The sequence below is a fragment of the Mastigoproctus giganteus genome, chromosome 11 (genome assembly GCF_048544385.1).
Source record: "Mastigoproctus giganteus isolate SK-2022 chromosome 11, ASM4854438v1, whole genome shotgun sequence".
In the NCBI taxonomy this organism is placed as follows: domain Eukaryota; kingdom Metazoa; phylum Arthropoda; class Arachnida; order Uropygi; family Thelyphonidae; genus Mastigoproctus; species Mastigoproctus giganteus.
In genome coordinates, this window is record NC_143585.1 from 96,556,221 (window position 1) to 96,573,712 (window position 17,492).

At 37.3% G+C, this 17,492-nt stretch overlaps 1 protein-coding gene across 4 annotated transcripts in view; it reads right to left on the reverse strand.

Moving 5' to 3' along the window:
• The window catches only part of LOC150078282 (armadillo-like helical domain-containing protein 3), a 405,573-nt gene that overhangs the window by 164,476 nt on the left and 223,605 nt on the right, over window positions 1–17,492 (reverse strand). For all 4 annotated transcript variants that reach the window (XR_016547653.1, XM_090385517.1, XM_090385515.1 and 1 more), the window contains exon 18: window positions 9,604–9,669. Coding sequence is in view for 3 of the 4 variants with exons in the window: in XM_090385517.1 (XP_090241643.1) it covers window positions 9,604–9,669 (66 nt within the window). In the remaining variant the exon portion in view is untranslated. The remainder of the gene's footprint in view (window positions 1–9,603; window positions 9,670–17,492) is intronic.

A 17,492-nucleotide genomic window follows, 5' to 3' on the forward strand; every position in this document is an offset into this window, starting at 1 on the left:
GGTAGCAGTGCCCGAAACCATGAAGTTCATGATCTTGCTGATACGATGGCTGGATGTTAATCAGTGCACACATACAGCACATTGCTGCACTTGATTGTATACGGTGGCTGTGCATTTTGGAACTTCACATCCATGATCCTGAGCTGGATATCATCATTCTTCTCTTTCTTGGTGATTTTCTCTCTCTCTCGGGGTAATTTGGGTATTTTCTTTTTTTGCTGGTGCAGCATAAGCCTCAACTTCCTTGCACCATATGGCTAATAATAATAAATAATAACTTCATAGCAAGTTAGTTTTTGGAATAATTTTGAGGGTGTTTTTTATTTTTTATTTTTTTTTTTTGTCCTCTCCTTTTTCCCATTATTATTATTATTAGCCATATGGTGCAAGGAAGCCTGAGGCTTATGCTGCACCAGCCAAAAAAAAAAAATTGAGTTACCCTGAGAGAGAGAGAGAGAGAGAGAGAGAGAGAGAGAGAAGGTAAACACCAAGAAAGAGAGGAGAAGAATGATGATATCCAGCTCAGGACCCTGGGTGTGTGCCAAGCCCATACTCACCAGATGTGAGCCCCTGGGGTAAATCCCCCCCCCTCATACCTGTTATTCCCAGATTTCCAACTCCATGTGAATTTTGGCAGTGCTTGAGAGTATGGGTGATTCTGGGTTTTTCAGCCCATATAACAGCAAACTGCCCATGAATGCAAATTTATACACAAGACTATCAAGTGGAACACCTCAATAACTAATGTACTATGATCTGAATAGTCAATACACAAAAAATTCCCTAAAACAAGAACAAAGAATGCAAATTTGTAAATACCAAAGAGGTCAAATCGACAAAACGATGCTTACACTCAATTCAACAAAAATACTTCCAGAGATTATACTAACATTAGTAGAAGTGTAGTAGTAACAGAATATTTAAAGGACACTTCATGAAAATTCACATTAGTACTATTATCAGGTTAGGGCAATACCATGATTATCAGAACATTCTGATTACATCTATAATGATTATATCATTCTATTAAAAAAGTGATCAAATATAAATGTGTAACCTGATACTGCCATTCTTTCTTTATTAAGAATGTTTAAAGCAATGTTTCTCTACTTTCAAATTCTGATCACTACTTGTTTTAAGTGAACCAAACTGTGCAACTGATTATAAATTTTACTAGTCATACCAAGTTTAGTTTTTTCCCTTTTTTTTTTAGATTGTATATTGTGGTCTTAAGTTACTGAGATAATATTAGTCAGCATCAATTTACTCCCTGGAATAATTTTGACAGATCTCATAGGAAATATGTTCAGAAACTGAGGTATGTTTATGCTTAAAAATTTCTCATCACCCTCAGTTTTCAAATATTGTAGGTTAATGATGAAAACCAAGACCTGTCATTACAGCTCCATTTCCTACATTCCCATTTAGACTTTTTTCCCTGAAAACTTGGGAACAGTCTCTGATGAACACGGTGAAAGGTTTCACCAAGATATTTCTCAAAATGGAAAAAAGATAACAGGGAAAATGGAGTCTAAATATGTTGGCAGACTACTATTGGAATCTCATATGGGAGACACCAATGGACAATTATAAAAGGCAAAACATGAAAAAAATAAGTATTTTGTTATCAGATAAACATTTCTGTAAATAGAATAAGGTTAATAGACCCATTGTTCAATATTTAGTACCGTATGTAACATTTTCTTAAAATATATGAAATCTTTTTTTACTAAAACCTTTTTGACTTTAATCCCTTCTCCCTTAAAATTGATGGGTGTTACAGCAATATGGTTGCCATATTTGAATTCAGCAACATCAAATCTACAAGTATCACCCTGAATTTTAACAGGGAGCAAAAAAAAAAAAAAATTTTTTTTGCCAACTAGTATAATCATAACTTAAAAACACAATGTTGCAATGGATATCAAAGAATCTTGAAGAATATCCCTCAAAATCCGTTGATATCCATCTAGTTGAGAATCACTAGTCAAAACAAATTTTTGTTAATTTACTCTATTAAAACTAAATATTATATTACAAATATTAAATTATATTTCTTCTGAAGTATTTTTAATATTCAAAAACAAACTTACTGGGCAGAAGGAGACCAGAATACTGGTTTATAATCTCTAAAAATTAATCCCTTTTTATAATTTTTTTATAAAAAGGGATTAATTGTATGAGGTCAGTGTTTTTACTGTTTTGGCATGAAATTTTTACGGATGCCCTTCCTGATGCCAACCCTCACCCTTTATCCAGGCTGGGGATATCCAGTGGTCATTCCCTGACCTTCCGCATCCTCCGTATTTGGTGGTCACGGGCTCGAACCCTGGTCTAATCACGAAGCATGTGCTACGCACTGCTGCTCCTGCCCACCTGGCTACGGAGGCTGAGGGTGTTTTTTATTTAATAAGACTAAACTGTAGTTTGAATTCATATAGTCATGTACGTTAGGTTATTGCTGTATTTAGTTAAGTATTTATAAAGCTACAGCTCAACATGCTGTAGGCCTTTGATATTTTGGCAGGACTTCATAGCTTCTGTTTGGTAGCTTAAATTCAACTTCACTAGTGGTTAATGTTTTGTTCACAGTTTAATTTCAATAATAATTTGCTAAATTACATCCTCTAAATTTAAATTTTCTAAAGTAATTGAAAAGCTACAGCTTAATATTCAGATAGCCTTTGTTATCAATAATTTGGCGGGAACTTCGTAACTCTCATTCGGTACAGCTTAAATTTAATTTCTCTATTAGTTAAAGTTTGGTCAACAGTTTCATTTCTGTAATATTTTGGTACTTGAAATTCTGTAAATATATTGTAAATTCAAATTTTGTGATTTTTCTGAACTTCGAATTTCATCTTAACAACGGCTACTACAAGATCCACTTACAATACCAAATCCAAGGATATCATGGCCAGACGGAAATGCGTGTGGGCATTTCCAGTGAGAGTCATGAGATTATCATCTGTATAGCCTATGGCATGTATTCTAAGGTTGGTCCAGTGGACAAACCTAGCTCAACTGACTATGTTTTTCTTTGCAGAAGATGTAAGGAATGTGCCGATCTCAAATTATAACTTAGTGAAGAGAAGAATTCAACTCAGTGAAGAAACAAATGAACGCTGGAAACAAACATAACTGGAAGCTCATCAGGGACACAAGCATCTCATGACCAGTCAAGTAATACAACCCAAATTCGGGTCCCAGATAAAAATAATCAAGTGAATACTGCTCTGGTTGAAGGTGATCTAGTTTTATTGGGGAGACTCTATTCAGAGAAATGAGTAATATTTTTTGTAATAAAGATAGGTGGACCAGAACCAGGGTGTGTTTAACAGGAGCAACACTTGATGATGTTGCCAACATATTGTCAGATTTAAGGGAAGTAAAGAGGCCATTATTATTCATGTGGGGGCTAACAATGTTAAACGAACATAACCTGACCATTTGTTGGATAAATATAGGCTAATGCTGAAAAAAATGGCACAAGTTGGTCAGAATATATGTTTGTCTGCAAGTCGGTAAAGACATGATAGGCAAGATTATATGTTGAAAGCCTTGTGGATTAACTTAAGACTTGAGGGAATTTGTAAGACTCTAAGGGGGGGGGGGGGGAGGATTCTTATCAGCATGGCACATACTTGTACATAGAAGTAATTGTGCAGTCAGATATGAAGTTTTCTGAGCAATGCAGACAGACTGCCAGAGTAGGTCATGGGGTATTGTCAATGATATACAGGAATTTTGCTAGTAGGGAAAAGGAGGTGATTATCCCTTTGTATAAGGCAATGGTCAGGCCATGACTTGAGCACTGTGTACAGGTCTGGAGGCCTCATTTTAGTAAGGATGTTGAGTTGCTTGAGCGTGTACAGAGAAGGGCAACAAGATTGGCAAAGGGAATGAAGGGGTCCTCTTACCAAGAAAGGCTTAAGTTCTGCAAATTGTAGCAGCTGTAGACTAGGCACCTGTGAGGTGATCAGATTGAGGTGTATAAGGCCTTGATTTAATTTATGCTCCCTCAGATTGCGAACCTGAAGGAGCATAAATTCAAATTGAGGAAAGACAGTTGTAGAATAGATGTGTGTGGAAATTTGCCTTTAGTCAGAGGGTGGTTAATTGCTGGAACAAACTTCCATCTGACGCTATGGAAGTTGATAGCTTAAATAAATTCAAGGAGGAACTGGACAAACTTTTGGTGGGAATGGATGTGTGAAATTGGTTTTTTTTTTTTTTTTTTTGGCTGATGCTACATAAGGTCATATGCTTGCTTTCTTGCATCACATGCCTCCATTACTACTACTACTACTAATAATAATAATTTTTAGAGATGTTATGCACTTGACCAAAGGTAGTGCAAGGATTTTTCCTAGTATAATTCAAGATACCATAAGAGTTCAGGGAAATTGCTAGTAAGGGGGGAAAAGGGCAATACAGATCCACATTTATCTGATGATATGGGTACCAAAGTAATTCTTGCACTCACATCAAAAATTCTTGTTTGTTTTCCCAACAGCCGATGTTGGCAAGGTGTACTGAGGATAGCAACATTCAAATGAGCAGGATGAGAATGATAGGGAAACAAGCCTAAGTAACTTCAAGAGTGTATGTCAGAGTAGCAAACTATAGAACAATACTTAGTCTTAACTGTATCTACAATAAGGTCAGAAGTGTTGTCAATAAAATGGCCAAATTTCAACTCCTGGTTCGGACAACTAATGTTGATATAACAGCGCTAACACAAATGTGGTGCACCTGAAAATTGGAGATAACAAGTTCCATTCTGGTATGTTTAATGTGTTTAGGAAGGACAGGGAAGATAGAAGGTGTGGTGGTGGTGGTGTCATGCTTCTTAACAAAATCAGCCGGAGCTCAAAAAGAACTTTTGCTGAGTCTAAAGTTGAATATCTACCAGCATAGAGTCTGCAAAGTGTAAGTTAGTTGAAGCAAAGGTATAATGAGAGTGGGAATAATCTACAGACCAGAAGATTATGAAGAGTATGATGAGAGTCTTTAGATGCAAATGGAATGGGCAAGCAAGCATGAATGTCTTATTACTGGCAACTTTAATCTACCCCAGATTTCTTGGAATAAGTGGGAAGGAAACTAACTTTGGGAAAAAATTTTCTAAATAAACTAGATTATTATTATTTTTATCTGCATGTCAGAGATAATACTAGGGGTGAGGGTATTCTTAACCTCATCATTACTCACAAATTAGATGACATCATAGGACTTAAAATACAAGAACCATTGGCAGGTAATGATCACACATTCGTCAATTGGAAGATGAGGAAATATGCTGAATAGTTCAAGGCAACACGTTGCAATAATTAAAGCATGGATTTTAATTTCGGAAGAGTTAACTTTGACAGTTTAAGGCATTATACAGCATTTAATAATTGGACAGATTGCAAAGTGAGGATGAATACACTTGAATTATGGAATGCCTTTAAAGCAAAAATAGCAGAAGCCAAGAATGCATACATACCATTAAAAAAATATTGCACGAGCAGGATGCCAAAAAAGGATTAATGCGGAGCTAGCCAGTCGAATAGAGCAGAAAAGGATAACATGGGACAATTAGAGAGCGACGAAAAGCTGACGCCTACAACAGCTACATGTTGATTTCTAACAGTGCCACAGATAATGTCAGAGGGAGCCAAGGCTACTTATGAGAAAGTACTGGCTAAGAGAACAAAGAATGGGAACAAGGAATATTTCATGCATGTGAATACAAGGAAGGAAACACGAATCAGACTGGACCCTTGGGCACAGGGTGTGTGAAAGTCTTAGAAACCCAGCTGATGTTGCAGATGAATTGAACAGGTACTTTGCATCTGTCTTTACTGAAGAAAGACCCTAAATATTGAGAAGAGGCTATGCCAATGAGGCTCAGTCATATGAAATTAGTGATTTTGAAATTACGGATGACTCTTTATTAGAAAAATATTCAAGCATAAAGGCAAGTAAGACTCCTGGAGTTGATGGCACATACCCAATAATTTTGAGAGAGGCTACCAGGGAGTGTATTGAACCACTGAAGTTAATTATGGGAGCATCTTTGGACTCAGGAGAAATTCCTCTGGATTGAGAAGTGCCAACATGGCAATTCTCAGAGCAAAGTTGGTAACTACAGACTGGTTAGTCTCACTTCATTGGTAGAGAAAATCTTAGAAGCAATAATTAAGAGTGCAATCCAGGGACAGTTAGATAGACATGGCATTGTCAATAACACACAAGATGGTTCTGTTAAAGGAAGGAAAATCATGTTTAACTAACTTAGTAAGCTATTCTGACACAATTACTCATGAGGTGGATGTAGGGAATAATTTCAACATAGTTTATTTGGATTTTAGCAAGGCATTTCACTCAGTCCCTGATGAGAGATTACAGTATAAGCAACATGTTAGGATTATTAGAAAAAAATTCTAAGATTGACTGCTGGGTGGCTGCAAGGCAGAAGGTAGAGGGCTGTGATTAATGGATATTCTTCAAATTGCTGTAAAGTCAGAAGTCAGGTTCCTCAAGGATCAGTTCTTGGACCACTATTGTTTCTGATTTTCATAAATGACATCAACGATGAGATAGAAGGTTTTATGCCAAAATTTGCAGACAACAGAAAGGATGGTAGAGTATTTAATGATCAGTAATAAGCAACACTCCTTCAGGAGGATTTCAGCACACTGCAAGAATGATCAGAAAAGTGGCAGCTATGTTTCAATGCAGCATAATGCAATGTCTTACACTTGGAGAATAACAATACAAAAATAAATTATACACTTGGTGGGGTTAAATCAAAAACAGTAGAGGAAGAAATGGATCTGGGAGTTATAATACAGGCAGATATGAAGTTTTCTGAGCAGTATAAACAAGCAGCCAGGAGAGTCCACGGTGTCCTATCAACGATTTACCGAACATTATCCTGTAGAGATACAGAAGTCATAGTCCCACTGTATAAGCCAATTGAAAGACCACATTTGGAATACTGTGTTCAAATATGGAGACCTCATCTGAAAAAAAGACATTGAACTTCTTGAAAGAGTCCAAAGACAGGCAACTCACTTGGTAAGATTGGTAAAGGGGCGACCATACGAGGAAAGACTCTGCTTATGTGAGCTACAGAGCTTGGTAACCAAGCCCTTATAAGTCTGAGAGGGAGTTAGTAAAATGAATGAAAGCAGAATTTTCACTTTTACAGAGAATTCCAGAACAAGGGGATATAAAATCAAATTTACATTAGACAATGCAAAGGTTGGTAGAGTTGTTAATGACAGTACACTACTGTAACAGGATACAGAAAAGTTGAGCAGATGGGCTAAGAGCTGGCAACTGACGTTTAACATTGACAAATGCAAAGTACTGCATATGGGTGGCAGTAACCCCAGAATAACATACCAACTGTGTGGTACTACACTCAGGGTGATAGAGAATGAAAAAGAACTGGGGGTAATTGTGCAGTCAGATATGATGTATTCTGAGCAGTGCAGATGGGCTGAAAGAGTAGCTCATGGGATCTTGTCAATGATATACAGGAATTTTGCTAGCACAGATAAGGAGGTGATTATCCCCTTGTATAAGGCAATGGTCAGGCCACACCTTGAATACTACATACAGGTCTGAAGGCCTCATTTTAGGAAAAATGTAGAGCTGCTGGAACGAGTACAGAGAAGGGCAACAAGATTGGTATGTGGAACAAAGGGGTGTTATTACGAAGAAAGGCTTAAGTTCTGCAAATTGCAGCATCTGGAGACCAAGCACCTGTGAGGTGATCTAACTCAGAAAGGCTTAAGTTCTGCAAATTGCAGCGTCTGGAGACCAAGCACCTGTGAGGTGTGTGTGTGTGTGTGCGCGTGTGTGTGTGTGTGTGTGAGGTGTATAAAACCTTAAATGGTTTGAGCAAGTTCAATGCTGATGGGATTCTTCCTCTTACTCAGATTATGCACCTGAGGGGACATAAATTCAAATTGAGGAAAGACAGTTGTTGAATAGATGTGTGGAAATTTGTCTTTAGCTAGCAGGTGGTTGAATGCAAAAACAAACTTCCATTTGCTGTTGTGGAAATTGACAGCTTAAATAAATTCAAGACAGAACTAAACAAACTTTTGGAGTGAATGGCTGGGTGAAAAGGAGCAGCACTATGGAAATGGAACCTGTCAGCACAACATTCCATGTTATACAGGACCAGTTTGTGTACAATGATGTCAAAAAGGTGGACAGTAAAGGCGATTTTTTTTTTTTTTTTTTTTTTTGGCAGCCAGTGCAGCAAAAGCCTGTGGCTTCCTTGTACTATATGACTATTACTATTTGGGTGTTTCAGGAAAATTATTCAATACCTACACACTGTAGCAGCACTATGGAAATGGAACCTGTCAGCACAGCATTCCACATTATACAGGACCAGTTTGTGTACAATGATGTCAAAAAGGTGGACTGACTGGCTCAGAGCCCAGACATCAACTCCACTGAACATTGGCACCAAATTAGGCCATCTCCTCTCCCAAATCAACTTTGGCAGCTGCTCTGGAAGGTTGTTGTTGTTTGGTTTTTAGGAGCATTAGCAACTAAGGCCATATTGCTCCGGAAATATGCGGCAGTCATTCCTTGACCTTTCCACATCATCCGTATTTGGTGGTGATGGGCTCGAACCCCGGTCTAATCAAGAAGCGTGTGCTACGCACTGCTGCTCCTTCCCATCTGGCTACGGAGGTGCCTGCTCTGGAAGGAATGGAGACAAATTGTAACTGAGGCCTACCAGAAGTTGGTATAAAATGTCTAGGTATTAAAAAAGGGTGAGAATGTCATAAAAGCTAAAGGTGGTCTATTATTTGTTAAGCTTTTGAATGAAAATCTCTTTTTGCAACTACTTTATGTGTGTGTGTGTGTGTGTGTGTGTGTGTGTGTGTGTGTGTGTGTGTGTGTGTGTGTGTGTGTGTGTGTGTGTGTGTGTTATTTGGTGTTTAGGAGCATTAGCAACTAAGGCTATATTGCTCCAGGGATATGCGGTGGTCATTCCCTGACCTTTCCGCATCCTCCATATTTGGTGGTTCACGGGCTCGAACCCCGGCCTAATCAAGAAGCATGTGCTACACACTGCTGCTCCTGCCCACAGAGGCGCCTCTCTGTGTGTGTGTGTGTGTGTGTGTGTGTGTGTGTGTGTGTGTGTGTGTGTGTGTGTGTGTGTGTGTGTGTGTGTGTGTTATTGCTTTTAGTCATAACATATGAATTATCTCTGAAAATTAAATAAAAAAATTAAAATGTCAAATAAAATTTTTTCAAACTGAATTTTTATTTGATTTCAATTCCTCAATTGAAATATAACCCTGCAACCCTATATTATTAAAACCAAGCAAATTCTGACAAACTTTAAATCATATAAACATATAGTCTACATGATAAATAATCTATAAGAGAAAAAGAAAAATATCAGTACCCAAATTCAAACAATCAACAATGCTTGTTAATCTGACTCCTTTCAATACCTCACAACAGCACTCTTACAACTTAAATATATTTATATGCAGGTTGTTAAGAGCCAATAGTAATCTAAAATAAACAAATTTAAAAAATTGAATTTTTCAAATTAACATTATGCATACTCACAGTTCTATGAAGCTGAACTTTAAATACCATATTCACATCATGCATGATAGAATTAGCATACTGGTCCTGGAAATATCACACAGATATAAAATATTTTGCTTATGTAACACACACACACACACACACACCATCGCTTATTACCACATAACTCGCACTGTGTCCCCAAATATTTTACGTGAATCAAATTGGATTTCATTTTGGAAAAAGGTACTACACAAAAAAAAAATAATAATTTCCTGATATAATTATATCAGATATACTCAATCTCTGATTGAGATCAACATCTTCGATACATATACATAATATATTATAAAAAATGCTATTTAACAGTACTTACAGGAAACTATAAAGAAAGTAGTGAGCAAAACAAAACTTACAGCCAAAGGTACCCATATAGTAAACTTGCTCTTTACTGACTTAAAAAGCAATGATTTTTTTTTAATACGTATGGTATTGCTGTTTGATATTTTCGCATTAAATATTATTTTCAAAGCTACGAAGGCTGCATAGGCAATTAAAACTTTAACCTGATTAGTTGAAAAGCAACAGAATAGTAAAATACAGAAATATAGATGGAATTCTATTGGAAAGTGCATCCACGTGGAAAGCAAGGTGTCTGTTATTAAGGCCTGATGTGAGTCATCATGGAAGGAGCTATTACATGGGCTGTGGTGGAGTAACTAAGAGTAAGACCAGGTGCATGTACACTGATGCTGGGAGCATAACAAATAAATCTGATGAATTTGAAGTGCTGGTCAAGACATCAAATGCAGACATTGTTGGTATATCACTGAGGTTTCAGAATTTGAATATGGAGATTACAATGTGTACAGAAATGACAGACAGGACAGGAGGTGGGTTATGCTCTTAGTTAATAAGTACATAAAGTCTAAGGCAGTGCATCCAGTTGACATGGGTGGCCAGCGCAATGCTGAGTTAGTTTGGTGTGACATAAGTACTCGGAAAATGAGAACAGGACACATTTTCCCAGTACTTATGTGTTATAGGCCTAATGACTCTGATGAGTTCAACAAGGATGAGTTCAATAGGAGACCCATTAGGTGGCAGTGATCACAGTGTATTGATGTTGGATTTACTTAAACTAGTAACTACCATCAAGGGTAAAGGGAAAGGCTTTTGCTTTAAGAAAGGAGACTAAGTGGTCTCAGACAGGTTTTAAAATCCATACAGTGGAACCAACTGATGGTGTTACCATCAACAAATCTAAATGGGAAGCATTCAGGGAAATAATTACAGAAGATAATAGGATTTTCATACCAACTTAGAAATATCATTCAAGGCTTTACAAAGGCCTATGGTAGATATATACCAGTCTGCAATCAAGTCATTGTTATGTTATTTGGTTTTTAGGAGCATTAGCAACTAAGGCCATATTGCTCCGGGAAATGCGGTGGTCATTCCCTGACCTTTCCACATCCTCCGTATTTGGTGGTGATGGGCTCGAACCGCTTCAAGTCATAAAAGAGGTTAAGTAAGCCAAGGCAGATGAGGAATCGTTGGCAAAGAAAATCAGCAAATATAAATTAGATCCAATATAATGCAGCTCAATATAATGTGAAATCGCTTATAACACAGTCAAAGGTTGGACCCCAATTCCACCCCACCCACACCTTTTTTTTCATGTGCTTCAAATTTGATCAATATGCGATTTGTTTACATGCATTTACCGGTTTGGTAAACATTTACAGTTGCTGAGTTTTTACAGGCCTCATGGAGTGATTAGCACAATTACTATTTGTAAATAGCACTTTTAATTTCTTTTGTTGTTTCAGTCGTCTTAATGCTTCATTAGACAAATACAGCTCAGGTTGCAGGTAACAGTGACTAATTTACAAAGATGGTCAGATAATAATTCTCTTTATTTTTGTCTTTATTTTACTTTATTGATTGAACCACGGGACTTTAGAAGGTAAGTTCAGTGATGGGAATAAACCCAAAGCTGTCCTGTAAAGATGCAGTAGCACTGGTAAAGTTCGCATGTGCTGTTTGGAAATTGGATGTTATGTACTCTACATAACATTAGTGTTTTCAAATTTTTGTTTTCTTTTCTTTCCTTTTTAATAAAAAAAATTAATGTCCATGGAAATTTCTCAAAAGAAAAAAAAAAAAAAATGAATAGCATGGTCAGTTCAAGAAAAGCTAGCTGCAATGGATTTACTAAAATGGGGAAGACACAAGCAGAAGTATCTCGACATATAGGTATGGGGCAATCCACTCTCAAGGGATGGATAAAAGATGAAGCTAACCTATGGCAAGCAAAGTGCCTTTGAAGCTAGTATGTATGTATGTATTTAACTGTCGAAGGGTGGCACCCGGATATACATCCATCTCCACCAATTTATCATATAATATCATGTTCTCATAATGGCCTGTTAGTGTAAGTGTGTGTAATTAGCATTAGCATTAGTAGAGGCATACGATGCAAGAAAGCAAGCTTATTCAGCATCAGCCCAAAAAAAAAAAAAAAAAAAAAACCCTCTCCCATTTCACCCCTCCGTTCGTTCGAAATACCTGTCCAGTTGAGCTTTAAATTTGTTTAGGCTATCAACTTCAACAACAAGTGATGGAAGTCGGTTCCACCAACCAACCACCCGCTGGCCAAAGGCAAATTTCGGCACATCTATCCGACATCCGTCCTTCCTCAATTTGAATTTATGCCCTCTGAGGTGATTATTCTGAGAAAGATGAAGAATCCCATTGGCATTGAGCATGCTCAAACCATTCAAGGCCTTATACACCTCTATCAGATCACCTCGCCGGTGCCTAGTCTCCAGACTCTGTAATTTGCAAAACTTAAGCCTTTCTTCGTAAGAGCAACCCTTTGTTCCATTTACTAATCTTGTTGCCCTTCTCTGTACCCGTTCCAGCAGCTCTACATCCTTCTTGAAATGAGGCCTCCAGACCTGTATACAGTACTCAAGATGTGGCCTAACCATTGCCTTATACAAGGGAATAATCACCTCCTTATCCCTGCTAGAAAAAAATGTATTATAAGTGAAACAGGCTACTCTGCCACCAGGTGATAGTCCATTGGGCAATTACCACCTGGTGCCCATCCCTGGCACGAGGAGCTATGCCTGGATCTATTAACTCTGGCTGTGCATATTGCACCTAAATCCCGCACCAACCAGTAAGGGTGCAAGACTGGTGGGTGCCAGCAGTCCCGCTCCTGGGGTGCCCACACCCAAGAGCCAGCAAAAAAAAAAAGCACCAACTAGAAGAATACATCTTACTAGTGAGTGCAACAATCCCGTCTCATGGTCATTCCACAAGGCCAGCCAAAAAAAAAAAAAAAAAAAATTTCTCCCCGCCTCCAAGACAGAATTGCCTATCCATCCAGAGGAGGGGAGAAAAAAAAAAAAAAAAAACAGGTCAGTATTAGTAACAACATGTATACTCCTCCTTTTATTAAATGTCAACCTGCAAAACCGTTGAAATTCTACAAAATTCCTTTCATTAGACAGCCAAATTAATTCAGAACCCCTAATAAAATTAGGTACCAAATTAAATAAGTCTAATCTAAATTCATCATATAAATTGCATTCATATAAGATATGATCCCATGTTTCCAACCTTCCACAAACACAGTAAGGATCTTCCACTAAACTAAACTGATGCAACTTACTTTTTAAGGAACCATGCCCCGTAATCAAATATGAGCATTCCATACTTGGATAAAACCAGCGATGCAATTTGTTATTAAAATTAAATTCAACACTAGGTATAAATAAATAAGTTACTCTACCAGTACTACTGGAATCCCAACGGTCCTGCCATAATTTAATTAATTTCACCAAAATTTCTTTCTTCTGTTTGCTGACTGCAATGCTGAGTTAGTAATCCCCATTTCTGGGGATTACTAATGAAGAAACTTCATCAGTAATCCCCAGAAATGTAATTTGTATTCCTTTTCTTATAAAATAACAAAAAGCTCTATACACGACTGTTAAATCCAAAGGCAATACCCCCGCAATCACCTGTAGAGCATTAGTCGAAACCATCTTACAAACACGCAAAATAGTTAACAACATTATTCTTTGTATTGATAATAGTTTTTGTTTAAATTTTACATTGACAGTACGAACATACCAAATTGATGCAGCATACGACACAATCAGAATAAAAATAGCTTTATAATTTAGATGCAAAATGTGTTTACCTAATCCCCAATCTTTTCCGGTAACCCTAACTATAGAAGCAGTGTAATTTTTTATTTACCTACTTAAATAATTCAAATGTTGGAAAAATAATAACTTATCATCCAAGATAACCCCTAAATATTTTACCTGGGAAACAAGAGGAATTTGTTTACTGTTTACTAATAATCGAGGTGGTCTGTTGTAGTCTAATTTTCCTTTTAATAACATCATGACAGTTTTAAAAGATGAAATTTTTAGTTTATTTAATGTAGCCCAATCAGTCAAATCCTGAACAATAACCTCCATTCTACTTTCTAATACTGCTCTAGATCTTCCTGTCACGCACAAAACCAAATCATCAGCATAAGCCACCTTATAACAATTAGGGACTGTCCTGATTGTTAACCCAACTGATTGTTAATTAACCCCTGATTGTTAACCCTGATTCATAAACCCAAAGCTGTCCTGTAAAGATGCAGTAGCACTGGTAAAGTTCGCATGTGCTGTTTGGAAATTGGATGTTATGTACTCTACATAACATTAGTGTTTTCAAATTTTTGTTTTCTTTTCTTTCCTTTTTAATAAAAAAAATTAATGTCCATGGAAATTTCTCAAAAGAAAAAAAAAAATGAATAGCATGGTCAGTTCAAGAAAAGCTAGCTGCAATGGATTTACTAAAATGGGGAAGACACAAGCAGAAGTATCTCGACACATAGGTATGGGGCAATCCACTCTCAAGGGAGGGATAAAAGATGAAGCTAACCTACGGCAAGCAAAGTGCCTCTGAAGCTAGTGAAGGCCTTCAGCGAAAGTGGCTTTAACACAGCAAGCGACAGCCCATTGGATAAGGTCATGTTCACATGGTTTACGCAAGAACGTGCAGAAGGAACACCTATATTTGGTGAAATTATCAGGAGTCAAGATGAAAAACTGCTTGACTCCTGATGTCTGTCCAAGAAACACACACAGCCAGTGCAGAGTACAAGCGTATAAGGAAGAATTCAAAGCGAGCAAAGGCTGGCTGAGCCAATGGAAAAAAAGACATGGAATTTTCCAGGTTGCAATTTTGGGTGAAATTCAATCTGCAGACATCATGGCTGTTGGTGACTATCCATCACAATTAAAAGTGATCATACAAGAAGATGGCTAGGTTCCACAACATAGCCACCCTCTTGTAATTCTGATGGACAAAAGGCACAGGGCTTTAAAGTGATGAAGGGCAAGGTGACATTTCTGTTTTGTGCCAATAAAACCAGCACACACACACAAAGCCAAACCACTGTGTGTAGGAAAATCGAGGGCACCAAGATGTTTCCACCACAAAAACATGCAAGCATTAGCATTTTCATATTGCCCAGTAAGAATGCCTGAATGACAGGAGAGATTTTCAAGAAATGGTTTAATAAACATTTTGTGCCATCTGTTCATTTATTCATATATTATAAAAAGAGATGAGAAATTGCTGTCAAGTTAGAAAAAATTCTTAAATCAGAAATGATTAAAAAAGTCCAGTTTGATGAGGAAGTTAAAAATTCAGAAATAGTAGTAGTAGTAGTAATGGAGGCATGTGATGCAAAAAAGAAAGTGCATGAGCTTATGTAGCATTAGCCAAAAAAAAAAAAAAAACACAATCACACATCCATTCCTTCTAAAAGTTTGTCCAGCTATCAACTTCCACAAAAACAGATGGAAGTTTGTTCCAGCAATTAACCACCTGCTGGCTAAAGGCAAATGTTTGCATATCTATTCAACAAATGTCTTTCCTCAATTAGAATTTATGGCCCCTTAGGTTCATAATCTGAGCAAGAGGAAGAATCCCATAAGAATTCAGCGTGCTCAACCCATTCAAGGCCTTATATACGTCAATCAGATCACCTCGCAGGTGCCTAGTCTCCAGCAGCTGTAATTTACAGAACAATTTAAGCCTTTCATTGATAAGAGGACCCCTTCACCAATCAACAAGATTGGTGAATGGAATGCTTGATCATATACAGAGAAGAATATGCTCAAGCAACTCTACAACCTTCCTAAAATGAGGCCTCCAGACCTATATGCAGTACTCAAGTCTGGCCTGACCATTGTCTTATACAAGGGGACAATCACCTCCTTTTCCCTACTAGCGAAATTCCTGTATATCACTGACAATACCCCATGGCCTGCTCTAGCAGCCTGTCTGCATTGCTCAGAAAACTTAATATCTCACTGCAGAATTACTCCCCGGTCTTTCTCATTCTCTACCACCCCAAGCGTAGAACCACACAGTTGGTACATTTCTCTGGTGTTATTTCTATCCATATGCAGTACTTTGCATTTGTCAATGTTAAACTTCAACTGCCACTTCTCAACCCATCTGCCCAAAATTCCTAGATCCTGTTGCAGTAGCACACTGCCATTACTGTCATTAACAACTCTGCAATCTTTGTATCAACTGCAAACTTTTACATTAAGCCTCATATACCTTCATCAATATCATTGATAAATATACAAAACAACAGTGGGCCCAACACCAAACCCTGGGGACTCCATTAATAACATTAGTCCACGAAGAGAAGCATCCGTTGATTATCATCTCTGGCTTCTCCTAGTCAACCAGACTTTTATCTATTGTAGTAACTTACCCTTAATACCACACTGCTCCAAATTTGTAGAGTAGTCTTCCATGTGCAACAGTGTTAAAAGCTTTCCTGAAATCCAAGTATATGATATCAAATAATTTTTGGATCCAATTCCTTTGTAAACACATCATAATATCCAATCAAATTTGTCAGACAAGACTTTCTCTTAACAAACCCATGCTGTGTCTGAATTATTACTGGAGTCTTCTCTAGATGATCTTGCAATGTATCTTTAATCAGTAACTCCATTATTTTCCCCAAAACAGAAGTTAAATATCTGGTATGCAATTACTCGTGTCACCCTTAGATCTCCCTTTGCAAATCGGGGATACATTTGCACATCTCCAGTCCATGGAGACTTCTCCTGAGTCCAAGGATGCTCTCATAATTATGGCGAAGGGTTTGCTTACTTCCTTTTCCGCCTCCTTTAATATAACTGGATAGATCCCATCCACCCCAGGTGCCCTTTCTTATGTTTAACTTCAACAATTTCTCCTCCAATTTTCTCTGTTATTACAAAATCATTTAGCACCCTGTTACAGTTTGAAAAACTTCTGACATTTTCCTCCCGTAATAACTCCTCATGTGTGAATATAAATTTAATTATAAACAGAAATTGCTTATCTAACAAGGTACACTGTAATTAATTTGCACTTTTATCACATGTGCTTCATAGTACATTTCACTAAAAATTTACTTTAACACATTTTCTGCCACCAAAACCTAAGAGAACTTGTTCATTGTGCTGCAATATTTGTAATATTGAAAAAAAACAAAAAAAATCAACATTCTGACCGCCCAAAGAATTCCAAAAATTTGTATATAATGGTTGAAAATTAAAAGTTTGGAATTGGTTGAAAAAGCACACTTACTTTTGTGCTGAACTGTAAATCGGAACAAATCTTAAAATTTTATAAAAAGTTTATTCATGTACATTTATGAAATCAACACAAGCAAAAAACAAATAAAATTCTGTGCCATCTACAAAAGCCAAGCATTCAATTCACATTACAGCACAACACTGGGGTACATTTTGAAGGCATGCAGTGTGGTAAATTACTCGTAGTTTCATTTCATGATATATGAGTAAAGGCAGCAAACATGTTAAATGGTA